This window comes from Peromyscus leucopus, chromosome 2 (genome assembly GCF_004664715.2).
Source record: "Peromyscus leucopus breed LL Stock chromosome 2, UCI_PerLeu_2.1, whole genome shotgun sequence".
Taxonomy (NCBI): domain Eukaryota; kingdom Metazoa; phylum Chordata; class Mammalia; order Rodentia; family Cricetidae; genus Peromyscus; species Peromyscus leucopus.
The window spans coordinates 90,853,795-90,879,559 of NC_051064.1; the positions used below are offsets into that span (position 1 = coordinate 90,853,795).

Genomic DNA, 25,765 nt, shown 5'->3' on the forward strand with positions numbered 1-25,765 from the left:
GCTGTACTGTAGGATGGTTGATCTGGGATGTAGGTGTACTGTAGGATGGTTGAGCTGGGATGTAGCTGTACTGTAGGATGGTTGAGCTGGGATGTAGCTGTACTGTAGGATGGTTGAGCTGGGATGTAGCTGTACTGTAGGATGGTTGAGCTGGGATGTAGCTGTACAGTGTGGTGGTTGAGCTGGGATGTAGCTGTACTGTAGGATGGTTGAGCTGGGATGTAGCTGTACTGTATGGTGGTTGAGCTGGGATGTAGCTGTACTGTAGGATGGTTGAGCTGGGATGTAGCTGTACTGTAGGATGGTTGAGCTGGGATGTAGCTGTACAGTGTGATGGTTGAGCTGGGATGTAGCTGTACTGTAGGATGGTTGAGCTGGGATGTAGCTGTACAGTGTGGTGGTTGAGCTGGGATATAGCTGTACTGTAGGATGGTTGAGCTGGGATGTAGCTGTACTGTAGGATGGTTGAGCTGGGATGTAGCTGTACTGTAGGATGGTTGAGCTGGGATGTAGCTGTACTGTAGGATGGTTGAGCTGGGATGTAGCTGTACAGTGTGATGGTTGAGCTGGGATGTAGCTGTACAGTGTGATGGTTGAGCTGGGATGTAGCTGTACTGTAGGATGGTTGAGCTGGGATGCAGCTGTACAGTGTGGTGGTTGAGCTGGGATGTAGCTGTACAGTGTGATGGTTGAGCTGGGATGTAGCTGTACAGTGTGATGGTTGAGCTGGGATGTAGCTGTACAGTGTGATGGTTGAGCTGGGATGTAGCTGTACAGTGTGGTGGTTGAGCTGGGATGTAGCTGTACAGTGTGGTGGTTGAGCTGGGATGTAGCTGTACAGTGTGGTGGTTGTGGTGCTGAATTTGCCTCTTTTTGGTGACAACAGGTGGCTTTGTAAATTGCAGGTCAAGGCTAGTTTCTCACCCCCTGTGTTGCCAATTATAAAAGTCTGTGCCTGGTACAGTGCCAACAGAGTGCCTGCCTTTGCTGAGAGACTTCCAGGGTCTCTTAAATAGATGTGGCTCAGGGGACTGTTTACTTTCTGGGACATCATAGTTTGGGGATTGTGCAAAGTTTTTCATATAGATAACTTTTCTTTCAGGATAATTACTGTGTGTGTCTGTGCACACACACATAGGCACCAGGAAGAATGGAGAGTGAAAGGGAATGAATGAGAATGAGCGTGGTCCACTGAGAACACAAGGATGGCTCACATTCTCCATTTCTGTTTCTTATCACAAAACTAGTTTTAAAAATTATGTATTTTTTATTTAAAAATTTTTGATACAGTATATTTTGTTCATATTATTTCTCCTCCCCAACTCTTCCCAGACCTTCCTACCTCCCTCCCTCCCTACCAAACTTCATGTTCTTTCTAATCTTTATTAAAAAGAAGCCCCATAAAACAAGCAAAAAACAAAATTTGAAAATAAATACAAACAAACTAAAAAACCCAAGAAGACAAAACAAAACAAAATAAAAAGCACACAAAAGCCCATGGGACCCACTTTGTGTTGGCCAGCTACCACATGGGGCCTGATAGACCCGGTGACACCACATTGGAGAAAAGTGATTTCCCTTTCCCAGCAGGTATCAATTATAAATAGCTTCTTGGTAATGGCAAGGGTTTGTGTCCACATCTCCTTCTTCATACTGGGGTTTTGTCTGGTTTGAGCTTTTACAGGTCCTGTGCATGCTTTCAGTCTCTGTGAGTTCATGTGTGCATCAGTCCTGTTGTGTCTGGAGGACATGTTTTCCTTGGAGTCATCCATCCTCTCTGGCTCTTATAATCTTCTGCCTCCTCTTCCATATAGATCTCTGAACTCTGACTGGAGGGGTTTGATAAAGATGTCCATTAAGGACTGAGTGTCCCAAAGTCTGTTACTCTCTACACACTGTCCAGTTGTGGGTCTCTGTGTTAGTTCCATATACTGTAAGAAGAAGTTTCTGTGATAAGGATTGAGCAATACTCTGATTTAAGGATATAACAATATGTCATTTGAAGTCATTTTGTTCCTATTTTTCTTTAGCAGAATAATAGCAGTCGGTTTTCCCTTAGGCCCATGACCTATCTAGTCTCTGGTCCTTGGCCACTTTAGCAGTATCAGGTTTGGAGTCCATCTCATAGAGTGGGTCTTATTTTTACAAAACACAAACATTATGTTTTATGAAACATAAACAAGATTGCCAGATAAGAGACAGAGAAAAGGAAGAGTGTTTTTTGTTGTTGTTCAGAAAATGAGAGAAGTGCTGAAAATTTAAGCAAGAGTATCATCTGTCTATATGTAGCAAAAAGAGACTTTTGGGAGGAAACTAAAGCACTGTATTCATTCTTTTCATGTTAGAGATGGCCATAGCTAGTTGACAAGGTGAAGACACACAATCAGTAGGGAAGGGTACTTTAAAAGTATAAAGTGCTTCTACAAGTTCTAAATAAATAGGTATAATACTGCAATATTATATATGATATAATTGCTGAAACTCACTTCCTTATGTTGACATACTTTGGTTCTTCCTTCTGTTAGTGATCATGTGTCAGAATCCCCAAGCAATCTAAATATCTTTAGTCTTTCCCTCTTCTGCATTGTAGGATTCACGGCTTTAGATTGATGGCTTTGTCACAGATTGTGCAGAACCTCTGGGTTTGTGGTGCATTTCTTGCTATTCATGGTACTGGCAAGTAAACAGCAAACTCTGGCTGACTCCCTCCCTTTATGCATGAAAAACTCTCCATTATACCTGTTCACTACAGGTATATGTTTTATTTATTTACTTTTTTTTTGGTTTTTCGAGACAGGGTTTCTCTGTGTAGTTTTTGTGCCTTTCCTGGAGCTCACTTGATAGCCCAGGCTGGCCTCGAACTCACAGAGATCCGCCTGCTCTGCCTCCCGAGTGCTGGGATTAAAGGCGTGCGCCACCACCGCCCGGCCAGGTATATGTTTTATATACCTGTTATATATATGTGTGTGTGTGTATATATATATATATATATATATATATATATATATATATATATAAAATGTTTTGATTACATTTTCTGTTGGTTAGATACTAGAATGTATGATCAGTGGTTGTCCCAGAAAACTAAGACCCAAAGTTGTGGTAGACTGTGGGACGCTTGAAAACAATTAGCAATAGTACACTTGTTTTATATAATTCATTATTCAAAAGGAACCCTAAAATGTTTTTGAGATGGCACTCTGTGTTGGTGACATAAGGTTGACTCAATAGCTATCATTTGTAGATCTTTGGTAAAATAATTTTGAAAGATTTTATAGCTATTGTAGGAGGTAACCAGTTCATGGTGAGGTTGAGCTCCAGTAAAACCTTGTGTACAGTAAAGGATGCATATGGTACCTGGGCTAGAACATGCTCGTATACACTGCTCTCTAGTACTTAGTTGTAAAGTAGTGTGTAAACCACTGTCGTTTGTAAGATGAAAAGTAAAGAGAGAGAAAACTGTGGATCAGCAGAAGTGGAAGGATGTTCAAGGAAGGAATAGAATAAAGGTAAGCTGGAGGACAGATCGCATCATGGACATGGAATGCTAAGAATAAAGCATTTGTATTGGAATGCCTGTAGTAAGAGATTTATTTTGAAGCAATGTTGGCCATAATATATTGGAATAAGTAAAGTTTCAGGCAGATTTTAAGTGTGATTTAAAGTCCTAATATTAGTTGCTTTTACCAGGCATTCAGGATGGCAGGGTGTCTGTATACATCTTCTTATATGTAGACTTAAGTCTATTTCAGTTCTTATTTATAATTTTTTTCTGTCTTGTTTTGACTTTCTATGACTTTGATAAGACATTATAAACAAAAGCAACTTGGGGAGGAAAGAGTTTATTTGACTTACATATCTAGGTCCATTAAGGAAAGCCAAGGTAGGAACTGAAGCAGAGGCCATGGAGGAACACTTCTTACTGGCTTGCTCCTTCTGACTTGCTCAGTTTGTTTTCTTATATACCCCAGGAATACCTGCCTTGGGACTAGCACCACCCACAATTGACTGGGCCCTTCTACATCAAACATTGATCAAGAAAATATTCTACAGATTTGCCTATAGTTAGATTTTATGAAAGCATTTTTTTTTTTCATTTGAGGTTCCTTCTTCTCAGATGACTCTGGCTTGAGTCGAGTTGACATAAAACTAGCCAGCATAGTAGCTATTGAGTCCAGAAGGATTTATAGTTGTGTATGATAAATAATGAGTTAAGTAATTTTCTAGAAATGACCAACCTTATAGTTGATAATATCTGGCAGAAATGCCTTTTTTTGGTAGTAAGATAGAAGTGAAAGAAGTCAGAAAACATATTGGCAGTTTGCATCTAACATTTAATCAGAGGAGTGGAAATGGATTAGACAAACTCATGAGGCTTCTAATCTCACAAATAGAAGCAAATTATTACAATAGTTTAAAAGGCATAGTTATGTATAGACAGTTTTTCATGACAATCTTGAGTTTTAGAATACTGTTTCTTTCTCCCTAGCTCTTGTGTCTTATGACTTATCTATTGGAAATACTTGCTTTTTAAAGATCAACAGTAAGAGAGAAAGTAAATTTTTCTTACTAAGAATTAAAATTCCAGAGCAGAAGTAATGCAGCTGTTTTATTCTTTGTAAACATACTGAGAAACTTGGGGCTGGAGAGATGGTTCAGCAGGTGAGAGCTCATACAGCTCTTGCAGAGATCCTTGTGGGACACCTTCTTACGGACTCTACGGGTACCTATACTCACACATGCACAGACACACAAAATATATATAATTAAAAATAAAATAAAACAAATCTTTAAAAATATTAGGCGTTGTACCATTTTAAAAAGTGTTATGGAATATATAAAATACAAAAATTCACTCAGCATTAAAAATGAATCATTAAGCAGTTTGAAGTAGAAAACATCTTATATGCTTTTATCACTGATATCTGTAACAGTGAAAAGGAATATAGTTGTGATCACAGCACAATCAATGAGGTAAACAGAATGCAAGATTGACTTAAAATTTTATGTCTCTATCTATCTATCTATCTATCTATCTATCTATCTATCTATCTATCTATCTATCTATCTATCTATCCCATCCATCCATCCATCCATCCATCCATCCATCCATCCATCCATCCATCCATCCATCCATCCATCCATCCATCCATCCAATCTGCCTGCCTACCTACCTACCTACCTACCTACCTACCTACCTACCTACCTACCTACCTATCTGTCTATCTGTCTATCTGTCTATCTTGTTTTTCGAGACAGAGTTTCTCTGTGTAGCCCTGGCTGTCCCAGAACTCTCTCTGTAGACCAGACTGGCCTTGAACTCACAGAGATCTACTTGCCTCTGTCTCCCAAGTGCTGAGATTAAAGGCATGTGCCATCACTGCCTGGCTTGAAATTAGAATTTAATCTGTGGACATGTGAATGATTTTTAAATTTCCATTTATATTAAAATAAAAACTTTAAAAAGTGAAATCCTTTTAGGAAAAATAGTTTATTTTTCTAATTTTCTTTAAAAAATTTTAGTAGTGAGGAATTTGCTTACACTCTCTTTCTGGAAAAGAGGAATTCTGTGTCCAGTGGGCATTGTTCCTAAGGAAATGCCACCTTCTTTCCTTTGAAAACGTCTCTTGTTCCTTGGTGCTGAGCCTTTTTGTTCGCTCAGGAGCAGATCCTGTGGCAGGTGAGAGTCCTCTCGCGCTGTTCTGTGAGTCAGTTCCTGGGTATCCAGAGGTTCACGTGGCCTCTGCACTTTTCTCAACAGTCTCCTTCACACCCCTGTGTCTTCTCTCCCTTTCTGCCCTTCCGGCAGCTCCTTTCAGCATTTCTTTTGCCTGTCCACGTTCAGTTATTCATACCCTCTCAGCTTGATGGTTTTACTCTCTTTATCCATTAAGATAAAAGAAATTCTACACGATCCTTTCCCAAGATTTTTCTAAAAACTTTTCCTACAGCTATTTGAAGAACATTTTTAGACACCTTTCAAAGTTTCAGTATAATTTAAAAGTGGGGAAAAATCTTTCAGAATTCTAGTGGAACTACTTGTGATGTATATATGATTTGTCCTAGGTTACTCTCTCTCATTGGCACAGCCAACTTTCAACCAAGTATTGTTTTAACGGATTAGAAGTATTTCACATGAAAATTAGGCCAGGCATGATAGCACAGTGGTTGTAGGCCCTCAGGATTGGTGGAGTCTAGCATTAAAGACCAAACTGGGGAACAGAAAGTATCCACATTATAAATGTCAAGAGCATCAGCTTCTGCTCATCAGCTTTATTAGTGAATGTAGGATATGACTGTCTGCTCATTGTAGCCAAGCCTTCACGGGTGCAGGCTGGTGTCCGCTGCCACCTGGGTTAAAGACACCCCCATTTTTGCTCTGCAGTGGGTTGCACCTGCATTGCATGGTTCCCCCTCTTTGCCCATATTAGCAATCTGCTTTTGTACTTTGACATCTAGGAATTCCCTAGTGAATTTTGTCACAGAAAAAAGAGAATCATCAATATCGCTGTTAAACTTGACTTTCAAAGCTAATAGTATCTCATTTGGGGGCTTAAATTTAATAAATTTTCTTTGATTCTGGGTGAGTTTTTAAACATCAAACAATGAATTGGCCAGGGTGCAGTAAAATATTTAGATCTATTGACTATGGTTCAGAAGGGTAGAAGGCAAAACACTAGTGGTTTGATGTTGATAAATTCTCAGTACCTTAATCCACATTAATGTTTTCTTTTATCTGAGTGATCGCTGGTGACAAAAAGGGAAGAGAGAAAGTGTACATACCGAAGAAATGTACAACCTGAAGCAGTTATATTTGTAAAATGTAGTTTATTTCGTCATGCTAAGTAAGTTCAGCAGCCTTTTCATCCTGACACATTGTGAATTAGAAGTCCAGGGAGCAGGTAATATCCACACTTCTGTGCGACATCCCCGCCATGTTTGCGGCATACCCTCTGACATTCTCTTAGTGATAGAAAATCTTGGGACTATCTTGGGATTCTTCGTTTTACCTATATATTAGCATGGACAATTAAAAATGTCTTTGCCTTTTATGGGTGTTTTCTGGTTTAAGAAAAAACCTATAGAATATGGCAATCTGGGAGATGTTTATATTTCTCATCTAACTGATTTATATGGTAATAGTTCTAACAGTTTTACAAGTTGCTCAAGTAGAATAGAAAAATGGAGAGTTTATTTATTTCATTGATTGATTGATTGATTGAATCAGGGTATCTCTGTACAGTTCAGGCTGACCTTCACCTTGATATGTAGCCCAGGCTGGCCTGGAACTTGTGATTCTCTCGCCTCAGCCTCTGTGTACTGAGATTACAGGCATGAACTACAATGTTATAGCCAACGTTGTTCAAATAAAATAAGATATATAAATGTATTCATTTTGGCAGTTAATCTATTTTTTATACTTAACATCATTCTTGATGTGTGCTTCTTCATAAAAACTTTGCCATATGGCTGTTAGATTTTGTGTGTGTGTGTGTGTGTGAGTGTGTGTGAGAGAGAGAGAGAGAGAGAGAGAGAGAGAGAGAGAGAGATCTTTGAGATCTTTGTGTGTTTGTGTGTGCATATGTATGTGCAGATGATCACATGTGTGTACATGTGCATGGAAGCCAGAGATTGACATCAATGTCTTCCTCTGTTGCTTTCCCACATTTTGGGGGACAGGATCTCTCACTGAACCTGGAGCTCTGGATTGTTTGAACTGGGTGGCCAGAGAACCCCAGGATCCCTCTGTCCCTACCTCCAGCATATACCTTGTTTTTTCATGGATGCTGGGGATCCAAACTCAAGTTTTTATGCTTTTGTGATAAGCTGTTTAACCACTGAGCCATCTTCCCAAACCATAGAAGGTGGTTTTATAGTATTTAAGTATATTATAGCAAATTAAAAAAAAAAAACATTTAAAGACCTACCCAAGTATACGGAAAGTTAGCAAATATGTCTGTATAGTGAAAACTCATTTTTTCAGCTGACTGACTAAAAGTGAGAACTTTATCTTAAATGCAAACTGGATTGTAGGATTCATAAGGCTAAATCTTGGGTCTCTTTGTATTTGTTGTGTGTATGCTGATTTGTCCAGAAGGTGGCAGTGTGATACCAACTGCCTTCAGTGTCTCTGAATTAGAGCTGCAGCTGGACGTGCTTGTGTCCTTACCTTTCGGAATACTTAAAACTACAGCACAAACGCTGCTGATTTTATTTCCGTTATCTTATTTAGAGGTTTTGTGACCAAGCCGGTTTCTATGTATTTATTGTTAAGAGATAAGTTTAATTAAGTTCTACAATTTTAGAAGTATAAAGAGGGCTAAACAAACCTCTTACTTGTGTATTTTTAAGTTTCCTTTTGTTGAGTTTATTTGTTCTTATTCCAGAGTCTGTATAGTGAAGTTTTCCTTTTAAAACTCAGTACCTAGTAACTGTCGTGTACAACACACATGATCTAATATCAGTTAAACACGCTTTTAAGAAAGTGATAGTAGGGATTGCTGCTTGCTTTTGATTTTGTTATCCACCCCCTTTCTTTTCTGAGTGGAATGGAGGAGGAATAATTCAAAGCGGCTTGATCAGAAGGCTCCTGCGCCTCCTTTCCCCTCTTCATTTCAGCAGAAGGATGCTTTTTCTTCTTAACATTCTCCCCCAGCACTCTGAATTAGAGATTTATTTGCAACGAAAAATCAATTAGTCCTAAATTTATTCATGGATTTCAGGTCCAGCGATCAATGCAAGTCCACTCAGTGGGCTCAAGGGGACCCAGTTCATCCCAGTTAATGTGTCTGAAGGGGAATTACCATTGATGCTGTTTTTTTCCCTCTAGGTCAGAGATCAGATCTCGCTGTCACGGACTGCAGCAAGTAGGAATGACTTCACCCTGCAGCTACCCAAACTGCACCTGGAGACCTTTGCAATGGAGGGGCTCAAGGGTGGGCCAGAGGTTGTAGCATGCCAGGTTAGCGTCTAAATAACATTGTTTGCTACTGAAATGTATAGAAAACTAAATTGTACTAACTAGAAGAGAATGCAAGCTTCCACATATTGTGAATAATTTAGATGAGATGCAAATAAATGTTTTCTAGCATGTAACATAAAAACATGGTTCTTTCAAGCCAGAAATAGCCTATTAAAATAATGCAGAAAAGCATTTCACAAAGAAAAGTATGTGTTTATGTCAAAGTGCAATGTTAAAAGAACCACTTCCCTATCAGTGGGAGATGGTAAGACATGGGGCTGTTATCTTTTCAAGCTGTTCTCTATTTGTTGCTTTTGTTGTTTTAAAACAAGTTACTTCACATCAAATTTTCAGGATATCTGAAAAATTTCCATGTTAATTCTAAAATATATCCACATTTTAATTTCAGAAAAACTTAGAGCCTAACTGCATTTTGCATTCAAAAGAGTCCTCTTAATATTTAGTTTTATTGAGCATTGCACTACAGTGTGCAAACTGGGCCATTTCATTTTAAAGCTCAAAATACCAAGGCATGAAACCTTGGGTAGCTTTAAACTTAATTCAGGAACTTATTTCAGAATCACTCATTCTCAAATGTTGTAGCTAGCCTGTTCTAGCATGATTGCGTTTTTGTGATCATTTTCCTTAAAGTTCAGGTTACATTGTAAGTTGGAAAAGATAAAATTCAGCACATGCTTTGTTTTTCCTTTAGTGCCCAAAGCCTTCATTTGAAAATATTTATCAGTATTATGTAAATTATAGGAAGCCTGATATTACAAAGGAGATTGTCCTTACTTAACAGTTCTCTATGTTGCCCAATATATTTAAAAGCAATTTTTTTTAAACTCACTATTAGCATTTACATGTTTAATTTTAATTTTGGACAAATGTTAGTTAGTTCATATAATCTGTATTAACTTTTGCATGCTCTACACAGTAATATAACCTGCTATTAGAGCCTGGGTCATCCTCTGCAAACAAAAATATTCATTGCTTCTTTATCTAAAAATATAATTATATAACTAGACATAAAACATTTTTACTTTTTTATAGGCTTTACCATTATTTAGGACAAGATTAAATGTGTGTTTTAAATTTGATTTCAATATTTACATATTTATTATAGACCTGAATACAAGATGATTTGAGATTTTTTTTTTTTTTAGTAAGTGTAAAGTAATCCTGTATTTGGCTGTCTTGATTCACTCTCACAAGGCTTAGTTCTTGTCAAAATTCACAAATAAAGATCTTTTCCCCTGAACTAGATCTTATTGATTTAAAGGAAACTTATTCTAGAAATGCTGTTTTGGGGGTAAAAGCATTAATTCTCAATGGTTCTGATATATAGAAATAGCAAGAAAGAAATGTAAGGGATTTATACTTTAACTCTTCTAATGGTTGTACACGTCACCACCTACCTAAATGCTCAGGTAAGTTTTCTGATGCTATCCACAGGACACATTGTAGTTTAGTAGTATGGGTAGTTAGAAAGTTGGGGAGACAATAAAATTGATGATGCTGATGCCAATGTGGTGAGGATGATGGCAGCTTCCGTTTCAGTGAACTTTCCATGTACCAGACCTTGTCAACCCATTCAGTTCTCTAATGGGACTGCCAGACAAGTGGCAATCTCTCCATTTTAAAATTGGAAAACAACCACCCCAGCAAGTCATTCTCCTGAGATCGAAGTCTGGTAGGAGGTAGAACAAATTTAAGTTTCTGAGGAGCTGACTGTGAAGCTGACGTGCTCAGTCTGACGCCGAGGAGTTAAACAGCCTGTGAAAGTGATGATAGTAAAACCTTGGAAACTTATCTATTCCATTTAGAAGATATTAACTATATATATATGTGTAGGTCATAGTTATGGTATATTGTAGACAAATTTACAGTTACATTTTTCCATTCAATAACCAAATAAAATGAAAAATATATTTTTCAACTTTTTACAGGATAATGTATGTGTTCACTCTAACTACATCGTTTTAGGAATTCAGTATTTTAAAACTTTTTAATTGACACATAGTAATTGTGAGTACAGTATTTTCATGTATATATGCAACATTTAGCAGTAGAGAACAATCAAATAAAGATAATTAGGGGCATGCCATCACCTCAGACCTTACTGTTTGTGTTGGGAACATTCAGAATCCTTTCTTCGAGTAATTTGGGAAAACAAACTGCTAGAAACTACATCTACCACACTGTGCTGCAGAATTCTGGCACCCACCCTCCTAACTTCTCCGGTTCAGCAATCAGTATTCTCTCTCCACTGAAAGCATCTCATTTAACTTCCACACATGGATGAGAACATGGGGCTTTGGTTGTCTGTGCCCAACTTACTTCACTGAACGTAATGTTCTCCAAGTTCATCTGTGTTGCCAGGACATTAATCCTGTCTATATGTGGATATTATTATTGACAAGATATTACTTCATATTGATTAATAATATTCCAACATGTGTATGTGCTGCACTGTTAATCCATTTATATGTTATAGAACCCTGGGTTGATGCCATATCTTTACTTTTGTGAGTAGTGCTAGAAAAAATGAAAGTACAGGTATGTTTTTAATGTACTGATGGAGACAGGCTAGCTTTTTGTCTCAATGTCTCTTTACAAAATGGCTTGTACCAGTTTTCCAGGCCTGTGATAGCAGTGAATGGGCAGTGAAAATAGAGCAGTAAGAGGTCACAGGCGGGCCTGGTGACTTCATCCCGTCCCCCTGAAGCCCCCTGAGGGTGAGGGAACAACAGGGCTCATTTCACTACTGAAAGGTTTTTATCCGTTCTGTTTCAAGGGATGGTTATTTACGATCCTTTCTTCATAGTTTCTTCAAAAACTGAAGTACTTTTTCAAGTACAGTCTACTTTAACTTCCTGTTTACTTTTTGTGCCAGGTGATTTTCCAGGGAGGTCATGCCCTCCGTGAAACTTCTTGTCCAAGTGCCTATGGCAAATTAAAAACTGTGCTTTTACATTCCAATTAATAGCCTTTCAAGCTTTCACTGTAATGCCAAGAAAAATTAAACCACCCAGACCAAAGCTTTAACTAAAATGGCCAGTGTGAATGCAGAGGACTTTGTAATAAAAAACACTCTGTTCACACTATGTAAAGATAATATCCAATTTTTATCTTATCATCTGAAGTATGTTTTTAAAGTAATTTTAATCTGTAATTGCTGTTAATATCTAGCAGATATTGACAAGTAACCAGTAAATATTTGTATTCCTTACGGTTCAGTGATGAGAAGCAGCTGGACAGTAAGCACTCCAGGAGCTCCGTGCGGTGTGGGTTCGCTCTGGGCAGCACAGCTTCTTCAGAGTCTGTGACTGGCCAGTGCTCCATTCCACTGCTCCCATCTGACCTAGCCCCATGCCCAGGAGCAATTGGTTCTGTTTTGCAAAGGACTAAACTGGAGCTCACTAAGGTGACGTAAGGTATTAGCAGACCAGGCACCTAATGATAGGGTGGTAACCAGGCCATTCTGCTCTTAATCATGCCCTTTACTTTCTGCAAAGCATGGTCCACTGGCTTGTGCTTGTGTTTTAAGATCACAAAGAGAGAAAAATAGTGAGAGCAGGGTTTTTGTATAAAATACAATTTTGTTTGTGTAGAAACTATGGGAAAACAGAAAACCGGAAGAGGGCTAAGGAAGTAAGTTTCATGACTTGTCTATTTTAGTCTTCATCTCTAAAGAGAAGAGCAGCAGGTCCCCGCTCAGCTCTGCTGACGATTAAAGGGACTCCTCCACTCCAACTCGTGCGGAGTGACAGATACACTGTAAATACTGGATTTTGGTCGGGGCTCCCCAAGCAGGCTGGCTTCAAGAATCGGGAACTCAGCCTGTTGATGCTGCAGCCTCAGAGCCCTGAGCAGAAGGGACTCACAGTACACACGGGGGAAGGACTTGCATGTGCTTGCCAAGGTCACCCAGGACTAGGTTTTTGTCACAGTTGTGCATGCTCCTAAGGGACTCGGTGCATAATAACTATACCTCTGGAAATGTGGTATATTTCATAAATATGTATTCATGAGAAAGTCTTCATTTGCAACCACTTATTTAGAAAGACTTTTAAACAGCACAGCCTTCCCTGTGAATGCAGTAATCCTTGGTCACGCCTAAACCACAGTGTCGTAGCAGGCCTTGCTCACACGGGGTTTGTTCTAAGCTCTACTCATGACTTCCAGGGTGCCATCATTTTTACACTTCTATTTGTTACCAGGTCTATCAATTTCTTTGAGCTATTTTTGTGTTGCTGTGGACGAGTCCTAAAGAACATTCTGAAGGAAGTATTTTAAATTTTTATTTGAAGAAGGATGAAATAAATACTGTCTGAGAATAAAAAGACCAGCCATCACCTACAGTAGATTTTTCCATGCATTGTCTTGGCATTCTCAATGCTACAACCGTCTAATTGCTCTGCAAGAAACTTCTTCATTCCTGGCATTCTTAGAAATGAAGAACCGTTAGACAATTTCATTTCTAAGACTGTACCGTCTTGATATTTTCCTCTTATGTCATCCATCTGCATACATGAATTTTCAGAGAACCATTACCTTTTTAAACATGAAAATGAGCCACTTTGAGTGAAAATCTTGTTAAACATAACAAGCACTACTTTTTAAAATTAAAAAAAAAACATATCTGATTAAAAATGTTATTACTCTGGTTCATTAGTTTTATAACATATATTGTAATATTATGACAGTATCATATACCTTGGTGTATAGTGACATTTGTCTCAAATAATGTAACTTGCCATAAAGCTTGCTAACATTAAAAACTGGATTTTTTTAAAAAAAAACTTATGAAATTTGTACATGAAAGACAAAAAAATCATACCCCCAGTGAGTCTAAAAGAAAATTAAGATCACCTAAAATTTGGCATCCAGACAGCCAGAGCTAACTTTTATATGTCTTTCTTGTTTTTTTTTAGCCATAAATACAAGCTCATAAGAAAGTATCATTTATTTATAATGTATTTCCATATGTAAGTAGTAACCAGACCACACATACTATTCTGCAAGTATTCTTTTGAACCCAGTAACACATGGTTATCTTTTTGTTTGGGCATGCCAGTTTTACAAGACAACATGCTCTCCTTCCTCCCTTAGTTTCTGTGTTTTATTTCAAATGATTTGTCATGAGAAGGTGTTTTTCTTTAACGCAGTTGATGAGATGTAGTCTTGGACACTGCTAGCCAGAAACTGTCTGTTGAAAGTTGCTAAGTTTGTGCTTTAAGAAATATTTCATACATGTGATATTTCACATCTCACTGTATGTGTTGTTCCAGTCAGAAGTTTGACCCCTTCCCCCCACTGGGACTTTTCATGTCTCCTTGCCTTTGAAAGGAAAAAATGAGACCTGAGGGCAAATAATGGAATCGCAGAAGCTTCTGCTGCCATTTTGCAGACTTCACAGTTCCATGCTTGTCGCACGTGCACATGCTGAACTGTGCCATCTGTGGGAAGAGTCTGGTACCGGTGCCCTGAACTAACACTATGTAGAATCTGCTAGGAGTGCTTTAAAATGGCTATGACTTACAAAGAAATCTTTCTAGTTTTGTGATTTCATTTTTTAAGGAAAACATACCCTGGGAGAAAGTAAAACCTTAGCAGAGTCAGTATTAAAGGAAATTTGAAGAGGCTGTGTGCCTCTGCTGTGGAGCTGACTCAAGCCTTCCTTCTGAACACAGGTTGCATGTAGCAGGGATTTTCATTACTTTGTACAACACTGTCCTTCTCATGTCCTTATTTGGAAAGAATAAACGTGGATTATCATTCTCTGAGTGCCAACAGTGCAGCTGGCCTTCGGTCCCACAGTCACCATTTCCCAGAGCCCTTAGCGCTTCCTTCTTCCAGCACATCAGTTTTTTCTTCTGTGAAATGGATCCCCTTCTGGGGCATTTTGGGGTGACTCTGAGGAGCAAATGGCACATTTGAAATGGTTTTCTTTAATGTTTGGTTCATGTTCCTTGGTCAGGTCTATCACTAAAGATGCTTTGGTGTCCAGCCACGGTTAAGATGCTCTTCTCAGACAGAAGCAAATGAACCAGACGCTGCAGATGTTGGAAGCTTCAAGACTTCAGGTTTCTGTTTGTCACCAAATGTGCTAAGACATCATGTTGATTAGGATGGTAGTTTCTTAACAGATGGCATTTGGAAAGGATAAAGTCATTCCATTTTCTAAGGAGCAAGGCATCAGGGTATTAGAAAGACCACGTGGAGAGGCAGAACAGCCATGACTGAAGTCCCAGCTCTAACCTCACCCCAGCAGCATCTCGAAGCTTCCACTCCCACCTCTGGAAGGGTGAGGAAGCCTGGCTTGCTTTGGCTCACAGGACTGTGAGAAGATCGATGAGATGATGTGTGTGTGAAGGTGCTTTCCACATCAGGAAGTGCTGTATAAGCAGAGGCTTTGTTGGACTGGGCTGTGAGAGGTCTGGGGTCAGGAACAGTGACCTCCATACATTGAGGAATAGTTTTTTGACTCGGCAGTTTCTGATTGAGGATGTGTGCACATGTGCCTTCAGAAGAATAAAGGATTAACAACTGCAGTGTTCCATTCCAGCGTAGTCTAAAGTCATTGCCAAGATGTGGGTCGGGCATACTCACCATACACTGCTATCTAAATGATGAGCTTTTCAGCCATGATTGTTCTTTTTGTATTTTCCTTTAAACCCCTTTTGTTGCTGTTATGTACACTATTTACCTTTTTTTTGTTTGGACTTCACATTCCAACTCTGGAATGGTGGCAATATTTGCCTCTGTGTAAAATATTTGATATGCACTTAGCAAAAAAGAAAAACGACAAAACAAAAAGCACAGATTTTTTTTAAAAAATGTTACACTTTTCAGTTGTAGGTGGCCTTAATAGAAAAAAAGTGATGTATGATGCAATTATTGCCATTAATGTAAAAAGGTAAAAACTAAATCTTAAACTTGATCTTTTCTATTTTTTCTCATCTTTGAAGCCAATTTTAAGCACAAGTGTAACCTTGCTAGCTAACACCTTTTGTGGCTTATTATTAAGAGAGTGGAGTCTGTGAGCACTTGAACTTTCAAGTGCTACAACCAGAATTGCTATTCATTTTATCTTCCTGTTTGATGGACTGCCTAGGTGAAGACCTGGAACGGGAAGGGTTATCTGCAAATTGAGTGAGTTTATTATGGCTTAGTGATTTGCTGATTGATTTCATTTGCTGTCAGTTAAGGCTCTCTTAATGTCAGTTTTCTTTGCATAATGCCTTGAAATAAAGACTGATGAAGTTCTTCAGATTGATGGCGCTTATATAAACTGACCCTGATTTGCCCTATTCTCCATGACAATTGAAGTGACAGCAGTTAGAGGAAAATACAGCAATGAATATGCAACTTAAGGATTAAGGGAGGTGCAGTAAATCATTCAGTCTAAAACTCCGTACAAAAGTCATTCCTTTCCGTGGTTCCACAGATGCCTTCAGTTTTCTGAAGTAGGTTATCACTCTTCAGTATATGTTATTGTATATATGTATGTATTTGAATTGAAGAAGAGCACTAAATGTGACCCTGAGTCTTCTCACAGTGGTAAACCTTCTTCTTTTCACTTGTTAAATGTTGAGTTGCCAGAATCATAGCTTAAATATTTATTTTGAATACATACATGCAAGACAATAAAGTTGGAGCTGAGAGCTCAGTCAGGAAAGTACTTGCAGGAAGACCCCAAGTTTGACCCTTATCACCCACATAAAACAGCTTGGCTGATATATACTTTTTTATTAATTAATTTTTTCATTTATTTTACATACTGACCATAGTTTCGCCTCCCCTTTCCTCCTCCCTCCCTTCTATCTCCCTCCCCATTCACTCTTCCTCTGTCTCCATTCAGAAAGGGGCAGGCCTTCCATGGGCATCAACACAGCATGGTACATCACGTTGAGGCAGGACCAAACTCCTCCCCTGCGCCAAGCCTGAGCAAAGGCAACCTGGCAACTTGTAATCGTAGCACTGAGGAGACAGAAGCAAGTGGATCCCGAACCTCCACATGCTTAAGCATCCACAAATGCACACACATAAAAAGAATCAAGAATCAAAGGGACCTTTATCTTATGCTGCAAACAAAACCAACTCAAAATGGGTTCAGACATTAAACTTTAAAACCCCGAGAAGAAAAGTTTTAGAAAAAAAAATGAGAAAATCTCCTTGATGTTAGTCCAGCTAGTTATGTTTTGAGAATGTACCTAATGCATGGACAACAACAGTAAAAATAAATACATGGCACTTGATCGAAGAACAAGCCTTCCTAGGGGCTGGAGAGATGCTCAATGGTTAAGAGCATTCACTGCTCTTAAAGAGAACCCGGGTTCAGTTCCCAGCACCTACATGGCAGCTCACAGTTGCCTATAATCCAGTTAGAGGGGATCTGATTCCTTTTTCTGACCTTCACAGGCACACACCTGGACATACATACACGCATACATTCGTGCATCTAAACACACACACACACACACACACACACACACACACACACACACACAAAATCTTTCAAAGACTTTACTCGGACAGTTTTATAAAATACATGATGTATTTTAATCATATCTCCCCTCATTTTCTTCCCTCCACCCCCTCCCCCGCACATTCTTGTTATAGAACTAAAAGCTGACTCCTGAGACCATGGTTTCTTCTACAACCTTCTTGGGTCGATCTCTGTGCTGTAATGGACACTTGAAATGATTTGAAATGAGAGCAGATGTATTTTGGGTAGCTGTTGGTGGACTGTTTGCCTAGCAAGTACTTCAAGTTCTCTATCTAGTACCCTATAAACCAGGTGTGGTAGCACAGGGGCCCAGGAGTTGGACACAGGAGAATTAGCAGTTGGAGGTCATCTTTGGCTACTTATTGTGTTTAAGACCAGCTAGAGATACATGAGACCATTTCTCAAAAATTTTGTTTTTGAGTATTGGTATTTATGAAGAAATACTTTGCATGGTGATGCCATGTACTTCCTGTCACGTCACTTAAGAAGGTACACTGTCTGTGTGTCTCTCTTTTAGTGTTCAGAGTCTTCATTATGGCTAGGTATTGTAACCCTGATTTATCCATCATAAAGCATCCCATGAGGTATTTTACCTAAATGTGTTTAGAAGCCATAGGCCATAGTTGTTTAGAACTGGCTTTCACTAGAGGTTGTAACATTCTGACTGTGAAATTCTAGCATTTCCTGTATTTATTAGCTAGACTTCTAGGGAGAACTGTGTCTTCTCACCTTTCTTGTTACCCTAAGATGACACAGATGCTGAATTATAAAATAAATACATCTTTAACAAATTTCTGTAAGGAAAGCCAATCAGCAAAATGAAAATCAGCCTATGCAATGGGATAAAAAAGTAACATACCTGCATACAATAAGACATTAATGTTCAAAATATACAAGAAATTCAGAACTGTGTAGCACCAAAACCTGGTAACCCAATTTAAAAATGTCCAAAAAACCAAAATGGACATTTTCCTAGAGAACACATACTGTGGCTAGTTGATGTATGAAAAATTGTTTAGTATCACTAATCACCAGGGGAATAAACATCAAACCACAGTGCGCCATTCCTCACAACTTTCAAGATGACTATTATCAAAAAGTCAAAAGTTGATTAGGAATAGAAGGAACACATCTCAAAGGAATAAAGGCTATATATATACAGCAGCCCAGGAGCTGTAATTAAGCAAAATGGGGGAAAAAACCCTCAAAGTATTTCCATTAAATCAGGAACAAGACAAAGATGTCTAGTTTTTCCACTAATACTCAGTGTTGTCTGGAAGTCTTAGATACAGTGATAGGACAGGAGGCAGAAACGGATGCAGATAGGAAAGGAAGAAATCAAAGTATCTTTATATATAGATGATATGATTCTGGATCATAAGAGACCCTAAAGGCTTCACCAGAAAACACTTCTAACTGATAAACAATTTCAGCAAAGTGACACAATAAAAAGTTAACATAAAAAAAATCAAATAACCTTCCTGAATAACACTAACATGCATGCCAAGGAAGAAACTAGGGGAAAAAAAAATCTTGTTCAAGATTGCCTCAGCAATTCCTTGGAAAGCAGTGGAAAGAGCTCACAACAAGAGATCTAGAATGCTGAAGAACTGAAGGCCCGAGAAGATGGAAAGGCCTCCATGTTCATGGACTAGAAGTATTGTGGGAACGTTTGCCTTACAAAGGCAATCTCCACATTCAGTGCAGTCTCCATCAAAATTCCAGTGTCCTGGGTGTGGTGGTTTGGGAGGCAGAGGCAGGTGGATCTCTGTGATTTCAAGGATGATCTGGTTTACATGGTGAGTTCTAGGCTGGCCAGGGGCTACATAGTGAGACCCTGTGAGACCCTGTGTCAAAAAGAAAAAAAAGTTAAGAAAAAACGCTGAAGAGATTAATCCGTGGTTAAGAGCCCTTGCTGCTTGACCAAAGGACCTGATTCAGTTCCAAGTCCCCAGGTTGGGTGGCTTATCACCATCTGTATTTCTAACTCCAGGGGATTTGAGACCTCTGGCTTCATGTACAGACACCTACATGTGCACACATGTGCACGCACACACACCTCCACAGAGTTAAAAACAATAAAAATAAGTCCTAAAGATGCCAATGTTTTTTTTTTTTTTATTTTATAGAAATAGAAAGAAAGGTCTTTAAAATTCATATGGAAGCACAAAAGACCCTGGATAGCCAAAGCAATCCTAAGGAAAAAAGTCATGCTAGATATCTGACTTCAAGTTACACTACAGAACAAGACATAACAACAAAACCAGCATGTCATTACCACAAAAATAGCCATGCAGGTCACTGAATTGAGGAAAGGAACTGCCTCTAAGTCCACACAACTGTAGCCACCAGATTTTTAACCAAGGTGCCCAACCCCACACATTGGAGAAAAGATAGCCTCTTCAATAAATGGTTCTGGGGAAACTGGATCTCCATGTGCAAATGAATGACAGTAAGTACATCCTTATCCGTCCCTCTGCAGAAACCAGCTCCAAATGGATCAACAATCTTTTTTTTCCTTTTATTTTATTTTACAATACCATTCAGTTCTACATAACAGCCACAGATTCCCTTGTTCTCCCCCTTCCTGCCCCCCTCCCCTTCCCCCAGCCCACCCCCCCATTCCCACCTCCTCCAGGGCAAAGCCTCCCCAAGGACTGAGATCGACCTGATAGACTCAGTCCAGGCAGGTCCAGTCCCCTCCTCCCAGACTGAGCCAAGCGTCCCTGCATAAGCCCCAGGTTTCAAACAGCCAACTCATGCAATGAGCACAGGACCCGGTCCCACTGCCTAGATGCCTCCCAAACAGACCAAGCCAATCAACTGTCTCACCTATTCACAGGGCCTGATCCAGTTGGGGGCCCCTCAGCCTTTGGTTCATAGTTCATGTGTTTCCATTCATTTGGCTATTTGTCCCTGTGCTTTATCCAACCTTGGTTTCAACAATTCTCGCTCATATAAACCCTCCTCTTTCTCGCTAATTAGACTCCTGGATCTCCACCTGGGGCCTAGCTGTGGATGTCTGCGTCCAGATTCCTCAGTCCTTGGATAGGGTTTCTGGCACAACTATTAGGGTGTTTGGCCATCCCATCACCAGAGTAGGTCAGTCCCGGCTGTCTCTTGACCATTGCCAGCAGTCTTTTGTGGGGGGTATCTTTGTGGATTTCTGTGGGCCTCTTTAGCACTTTGTTTCTTCCTTTTCTCATGTGGTCTTCATTTACCATGGTCTCCTATTCCTTGTTCTCCCTCTCTGTTCTTGATCCAGCTGGGATCTCCCGCTCTCTTTTTCTCTACCCTCGCCCTTCATTGCTCCCACTCATGTCCAGGTTGTTCATGTAGATCTCAGCCATTTCTCCGTCATTGGGCGATCCTCATGTCTTTCTTGGGGTCCTGTTTTCCAGGTAGCCTCACTGGTGATGTGAGTAGCAGTCCAGTCATCCTTTTTCCACATCTAGTATCCTCCTATGAGTGAGTACATACCATATTTGTCTTTCTGAGTCTGGGTTACCTCACTCAGGATGATTTTTTCTAGATTTGCCTTCAAACCTCATGATGCCATTGTTTTTCTCTGCTGAGTAGTATTCCATTGTGTATATGTGCCACAATTTATTCATTCTTCAGTTGAAGGGCATCTAGGTTGTTTCAAGTTTTTGGCTATTACAAACAATGCTGATATGAACATAGCTGAGCAAGTGCTCTTGTGATATGATTGAGCATTTCTTGGGTATATGCCCAAGAGTGGTATAGCTGGATCTTGGGGGAGATTGATTCCCAATTTTCTAAGAAAGCACCATATTGATTTCCAAAGTGGTACAAAAAACCCAGGATAGCCAAAAGAATCCTGTACAATAAAACAACCTCTGGAGGCATCACAATCCCTGACTTCAAGCTCTACTATAGAGCTACAGTAATAAAAACAGGTTGGTATTGGCATAAAAACCGACATGTGGACCAATGAAATCGAATTGAAGACATTAACCTGCACACCTATGAACATATAATTTTTGACAAAGAAGCCAAAAGTGTACAATGGAAAAAAGATAGCATCTTCAACAAATGGTGCTGGCATAACTGGATATCAACGTGTAGAAGGCTGCAAATAGATCCATATCTGTCACTGTGCACAAAACTTAAGTCCAAGTGGATCAAGGACCTCAACATAAATCCAGCTACTCTGAACCTGCTAGAAGAGAAAGTAGGAAGTAGTCTTGAACGCATTGGCATAGGAGATCACTTCCTAAATATAACACCAGTAGCACAGACACTGAGAGAAACAATCAATCAATGGGACCTCTTGAAACTGAGAAGCTTTTGTAGAGCAAAGGATACGGTCAACAAGGCAAAGCGACAGCCTACAGAATGGGAAAAGATCTTCACCAACCCCACATCTGACAGAGGTCTGATATCCAGAATATATAAGGAACTCAAGAAATTAGACATCAAAACGACCAACAGTCCAATTAAGAAATGGGCTATAGAACTAAACAGAGAATTCTCAACAGAGGAAACTCAAATGGCTGAAAGACATTTAAGGAATTACTCAACATCTCTAATCATCAGGGAAATGCAAATCAAAACAACTCTGAAATACCATCTTACGCCTGTCAGAATGGCTAAGATCAAAAACACTGAAGACACTTTATGCTGGAGAGGATGTGGAACTAGGGGAACTCTCCTCCACTGCTGGTGGAATGCAAGCTTGGATCAACAATCCTGATGTGAGAGCTGGAGCGGTTAGGGAAAATCCTTATTAGGACATTCTGCATAATACTATGGTTGCTCAGGAAATAATGCCCACAACTGACAAATGGAACCTCCTGAAATTAAAAAGCTTCTACACAGCAAAGGAAAGAGTTAATTGAAGGAAGAGACACCCTGCATAATGAAAGAAAATATTTTCTAGTTACATACCAACCAGAAGATTAATATCTAGAAAATACAAAGAACTCAGAAAACTAAACCAAAAAACCCCCAAACAACTTAATACACTGGCCAATGAAGTGAACAGTGCTCAAAAAGATGAAATATGAGTGGCCAATGAATGTTTGTTCAACTTCATTAGCAATCAGAGAAATGCAAATTAAAACTGAGGTGAGATTTCACCTTCCAAGAGTCAGAATCACAGTCATGAGGAAAACAGCTAACAGGCTGGGGAGACGAGTTGTGAAATGTAAGCAGAGTTCATGGTCAAAAGCCAGGCATGGCGGCACATACTTGTAATCCCCGTGGTGGACAGGAAAGAGCATCCCTGGGCCTAATTGGCCAGCAGGCCTAGCCAGCTGCTGAGCTCTAGGCCAATAGAGCCGCTGTCTCAAAACTGCTCCTTTGAAGTGACACCCAAGGCTGGCCTCTGGCTTCCACATGCATGTGTACACACATGAGCATATCCACAGGCACACACATAATTCATTTAATTTAAAACTAAAAATAGGGGCTGGAGAGATGGCTCAGCGGTTAAGAGCACCGACTGCTCTTCCAGAGGTCCTGAGTTCAATTTCCAGCACCCACATGGTGGCTCACAACCATCTGTAATGAGATCTGGCACCCTCTTCTGTGTACATAATAAATAAATAAATCTGGAAAAAAAAAGGAAAAAATATAAATATTTTAATAAGTTATTTTCTTAATAACCTCCTTTAAAAAAAGCAACACTTACACAACCAAACTTGAAGAACTAAACAGTGTGAGACAGTGAATCCTTTCTGTTTTAGAAAACAGGAATTGGATATGGACAAATCTGGGCTGTAGTTGAGACGACTCGGTGCCCTTGGCCTGTTTTCCATCTTTCCTAGTCCCTGGTCCCACCCCCAGGGTCTGAGCTGGAGTACAGGACAGGACAACACACTGCTCAGCTCCAAAGTGAGGTAGATGGGTGACCATGGAGCCTGTAGAATGTGCTCTTTGCTTGCACCCCATGCCTTTCTGGGGACTCGTTTGAATTTGCCCCTTCTTGTCACCGAGGAAAGAAAGGCCCTAGTGTGGCAAGCAGGTGCTGTGTGGCTCAGGCTGTTCCTTAACTAGTGATTGTTCTGTCTTAGTCTCCCAAATTCTGGGATTTCAGGCATGTACCCTAGGCTATTTTAAAAGAGTACTCCTTCACTTAACTTGTTTGGTCGTATTAATTAGCACACTAATTGGCAGTTAGGCATATTTCTTTATGTATATTTGCTGTGTACTTTGAGTAGCATTAAAAAGTTTTTCACTTATTCTTTAGTTTTATACAGTGTATCTTGATTATACTCCTTCTCTTTCCAATCCCTCCCACATCCTCCCTCATCTCGCTACCACCCATCATCCTTCTCACTCGCTCTCTCTTTGTCACTCTCATTTTTTGTTAGAAAAACAAAGCGAAAACATAACACACCAAGTCCAGTTTGTGTTGGCCAACCACTACTGGGCACTAAGTCTGCCCTGGAGTGTGGTTGATATACCAGGGGTCACTCTACTGACTTTCCCACTCCCATCAGCAATCAAATACCAATTCCCACTCCCATCAGCAATCAAATACCAACGGTTCCTCAGCGAGGGGTGGGGCTTTGTGTCCTACTTCCCTCCTCTCTTTCATGCAGGGATTTTGTCTGGCTTGAGCTTGGTCTTGTGCATGCTGTCACAGCCACTACATGCATCTACCCTGTTGTGCCTGGAAGGCACGGTTCCCTTGAAGTCATCCACTACCTCTGGCTCTAAACAACCTTTCTGCCCCCTCTTCCACTTAGATCCCCAAACCTTGAGGGGAGAGATGTCTATTTATGACTGAGTATTCTGATATTTCTTATTTTGGGCATATTGACCAATGTGAGATTCTGTGTTAATTGCCATCTATGGCAAGAAGAGGCTTCTCTGATGAGGGTTGAGTGATACCCCTAACCTATAGGTGTAGCAACATGTCATTAAGAGTCATTACTGTGTCCATTTAACAGAATAACAATGTTTTCCCCATAGGGCCTTTGACTTATCTAGCCAAGAGGCTCTTGGGCATGTTGACAGTGTTAGGTTCCATCTCATGTAGCATGCCTAAAATCCAATTAAAGAAGTGATTGGTCACACCCATAACGTTCATGCCACTAATGCACAAGTGGCTATATCTTGCCGGGCAGAATTCATAGCTGAGTGAGACTGATGATTGCTTTTCTCCTCAGGTAGTGTTCATAATACCTTCCAGGACAATAAAAGCTAGTCAATAGAGATGAAACTTCCAATTCAGTACATGCTAGATTTATCCATGTTCTGTAACTCACATATAAGTAGAGGAGAGTGTATAGGAAGGGATAAGTAACAAACACTAAAGGCCTTTTGAACGAGCCTTATGGAAACTACTGTAGAAGGTGTGTGTGTGTGTGTGTGTGTGTGTGTGTGTGTAGTTTCAGTGGATTTACCCTTTAAAGGGGAGGGGCAATACCCCAACTAGATGCCATATGCTACCAAAAAACCCTCAATATTGGGAATGGGTTATCTTTTTTTGAGTTGTTGACCAATGGGGTTCCATAGACCTCCCAAACATTATAAGCCTTTGACAGTATTATTGGTTACCGTCCAGAACTTGATGGTAATACTATATTTGTTGATATATAGCACATTTAAAACTAGATAAATACCATGCTAGATATTTAATCAGGAATTGTGAAATGATTTATTGCAATCCTTTTAATAATAATAATATGTGGATTTGCATATACTCTACCGAAACACACTCCTGTATAATGATTATATATATCAAGTTCAAATGATACATTTTGTTTTAAGAAATTATTTTCATCACTCAGGCTTACAACCTCACATCAAAAAAGTGTTAGACACTCTCAAAACTATGTAGGTGAAATATCTGAATAATTACACTGCATAAAATGTGATGATAAAGATCCTTGGATTAGTCCTTTTCAGATTTCCCTTCAAAACTAATCCTGGCCAGGTTTCCAGGTTTTTATTGAGAATGCTGCCCTATCACCTAATGATGATGTTATTTACTGTGTGGTGTATTCTCATGTTCCCAAACTCTGAGAAGTCTTGAATGATGGAGTATACTGACTGTAAGCCTCACCTTTGGGTGAGGCATCATAAGAAGGGAACTTGGTTACAAAACAGACTCCACACAGTGACACACATTACTGTTTCACCCTCCACTGAGCTACAGTGTTCTTGTTCTTCTGCTAAAACTCTTCCACCCTGTGCATCGTGAGCTTACATGGGATTTCATAGCAGTCTTGCTGTGTTTTTCTTTTATAGTGTACAGAAAGTAAATGTGTTGCTTTAGTTGGGTATCAGCGATACTTTAGAACCACTAAGTCCTA

At 39.6% G+C, this 25,765-nt stretch overlaps 1 protein-coding gene across 3 annotated transcripts in view; it reads left to right on the forward strand.

Moving 5' to 3' along the window:
- Window positions 1-25,765, forward strand: part of Ccdc171 (coiled-coil domain containing 171) — a 318,485-nt gene that overhangs the window by 229,560 nt on the left and 63,160 nt on the right. For all 3 annotated transcript variants that reach the window (XM_028873279.2, XM_028873278.2, XM_037202698.1), the window contains one exon: window positions 8,831-8,962. In XM_028873279.2, coding sequence (XP_028729112.1) covers window positions 8,831-8,962 — 132 coding nt within the window. The remainder of the gene's footprint in view (window positions 1-8,830; window positions 8,963-25,765) is intronic.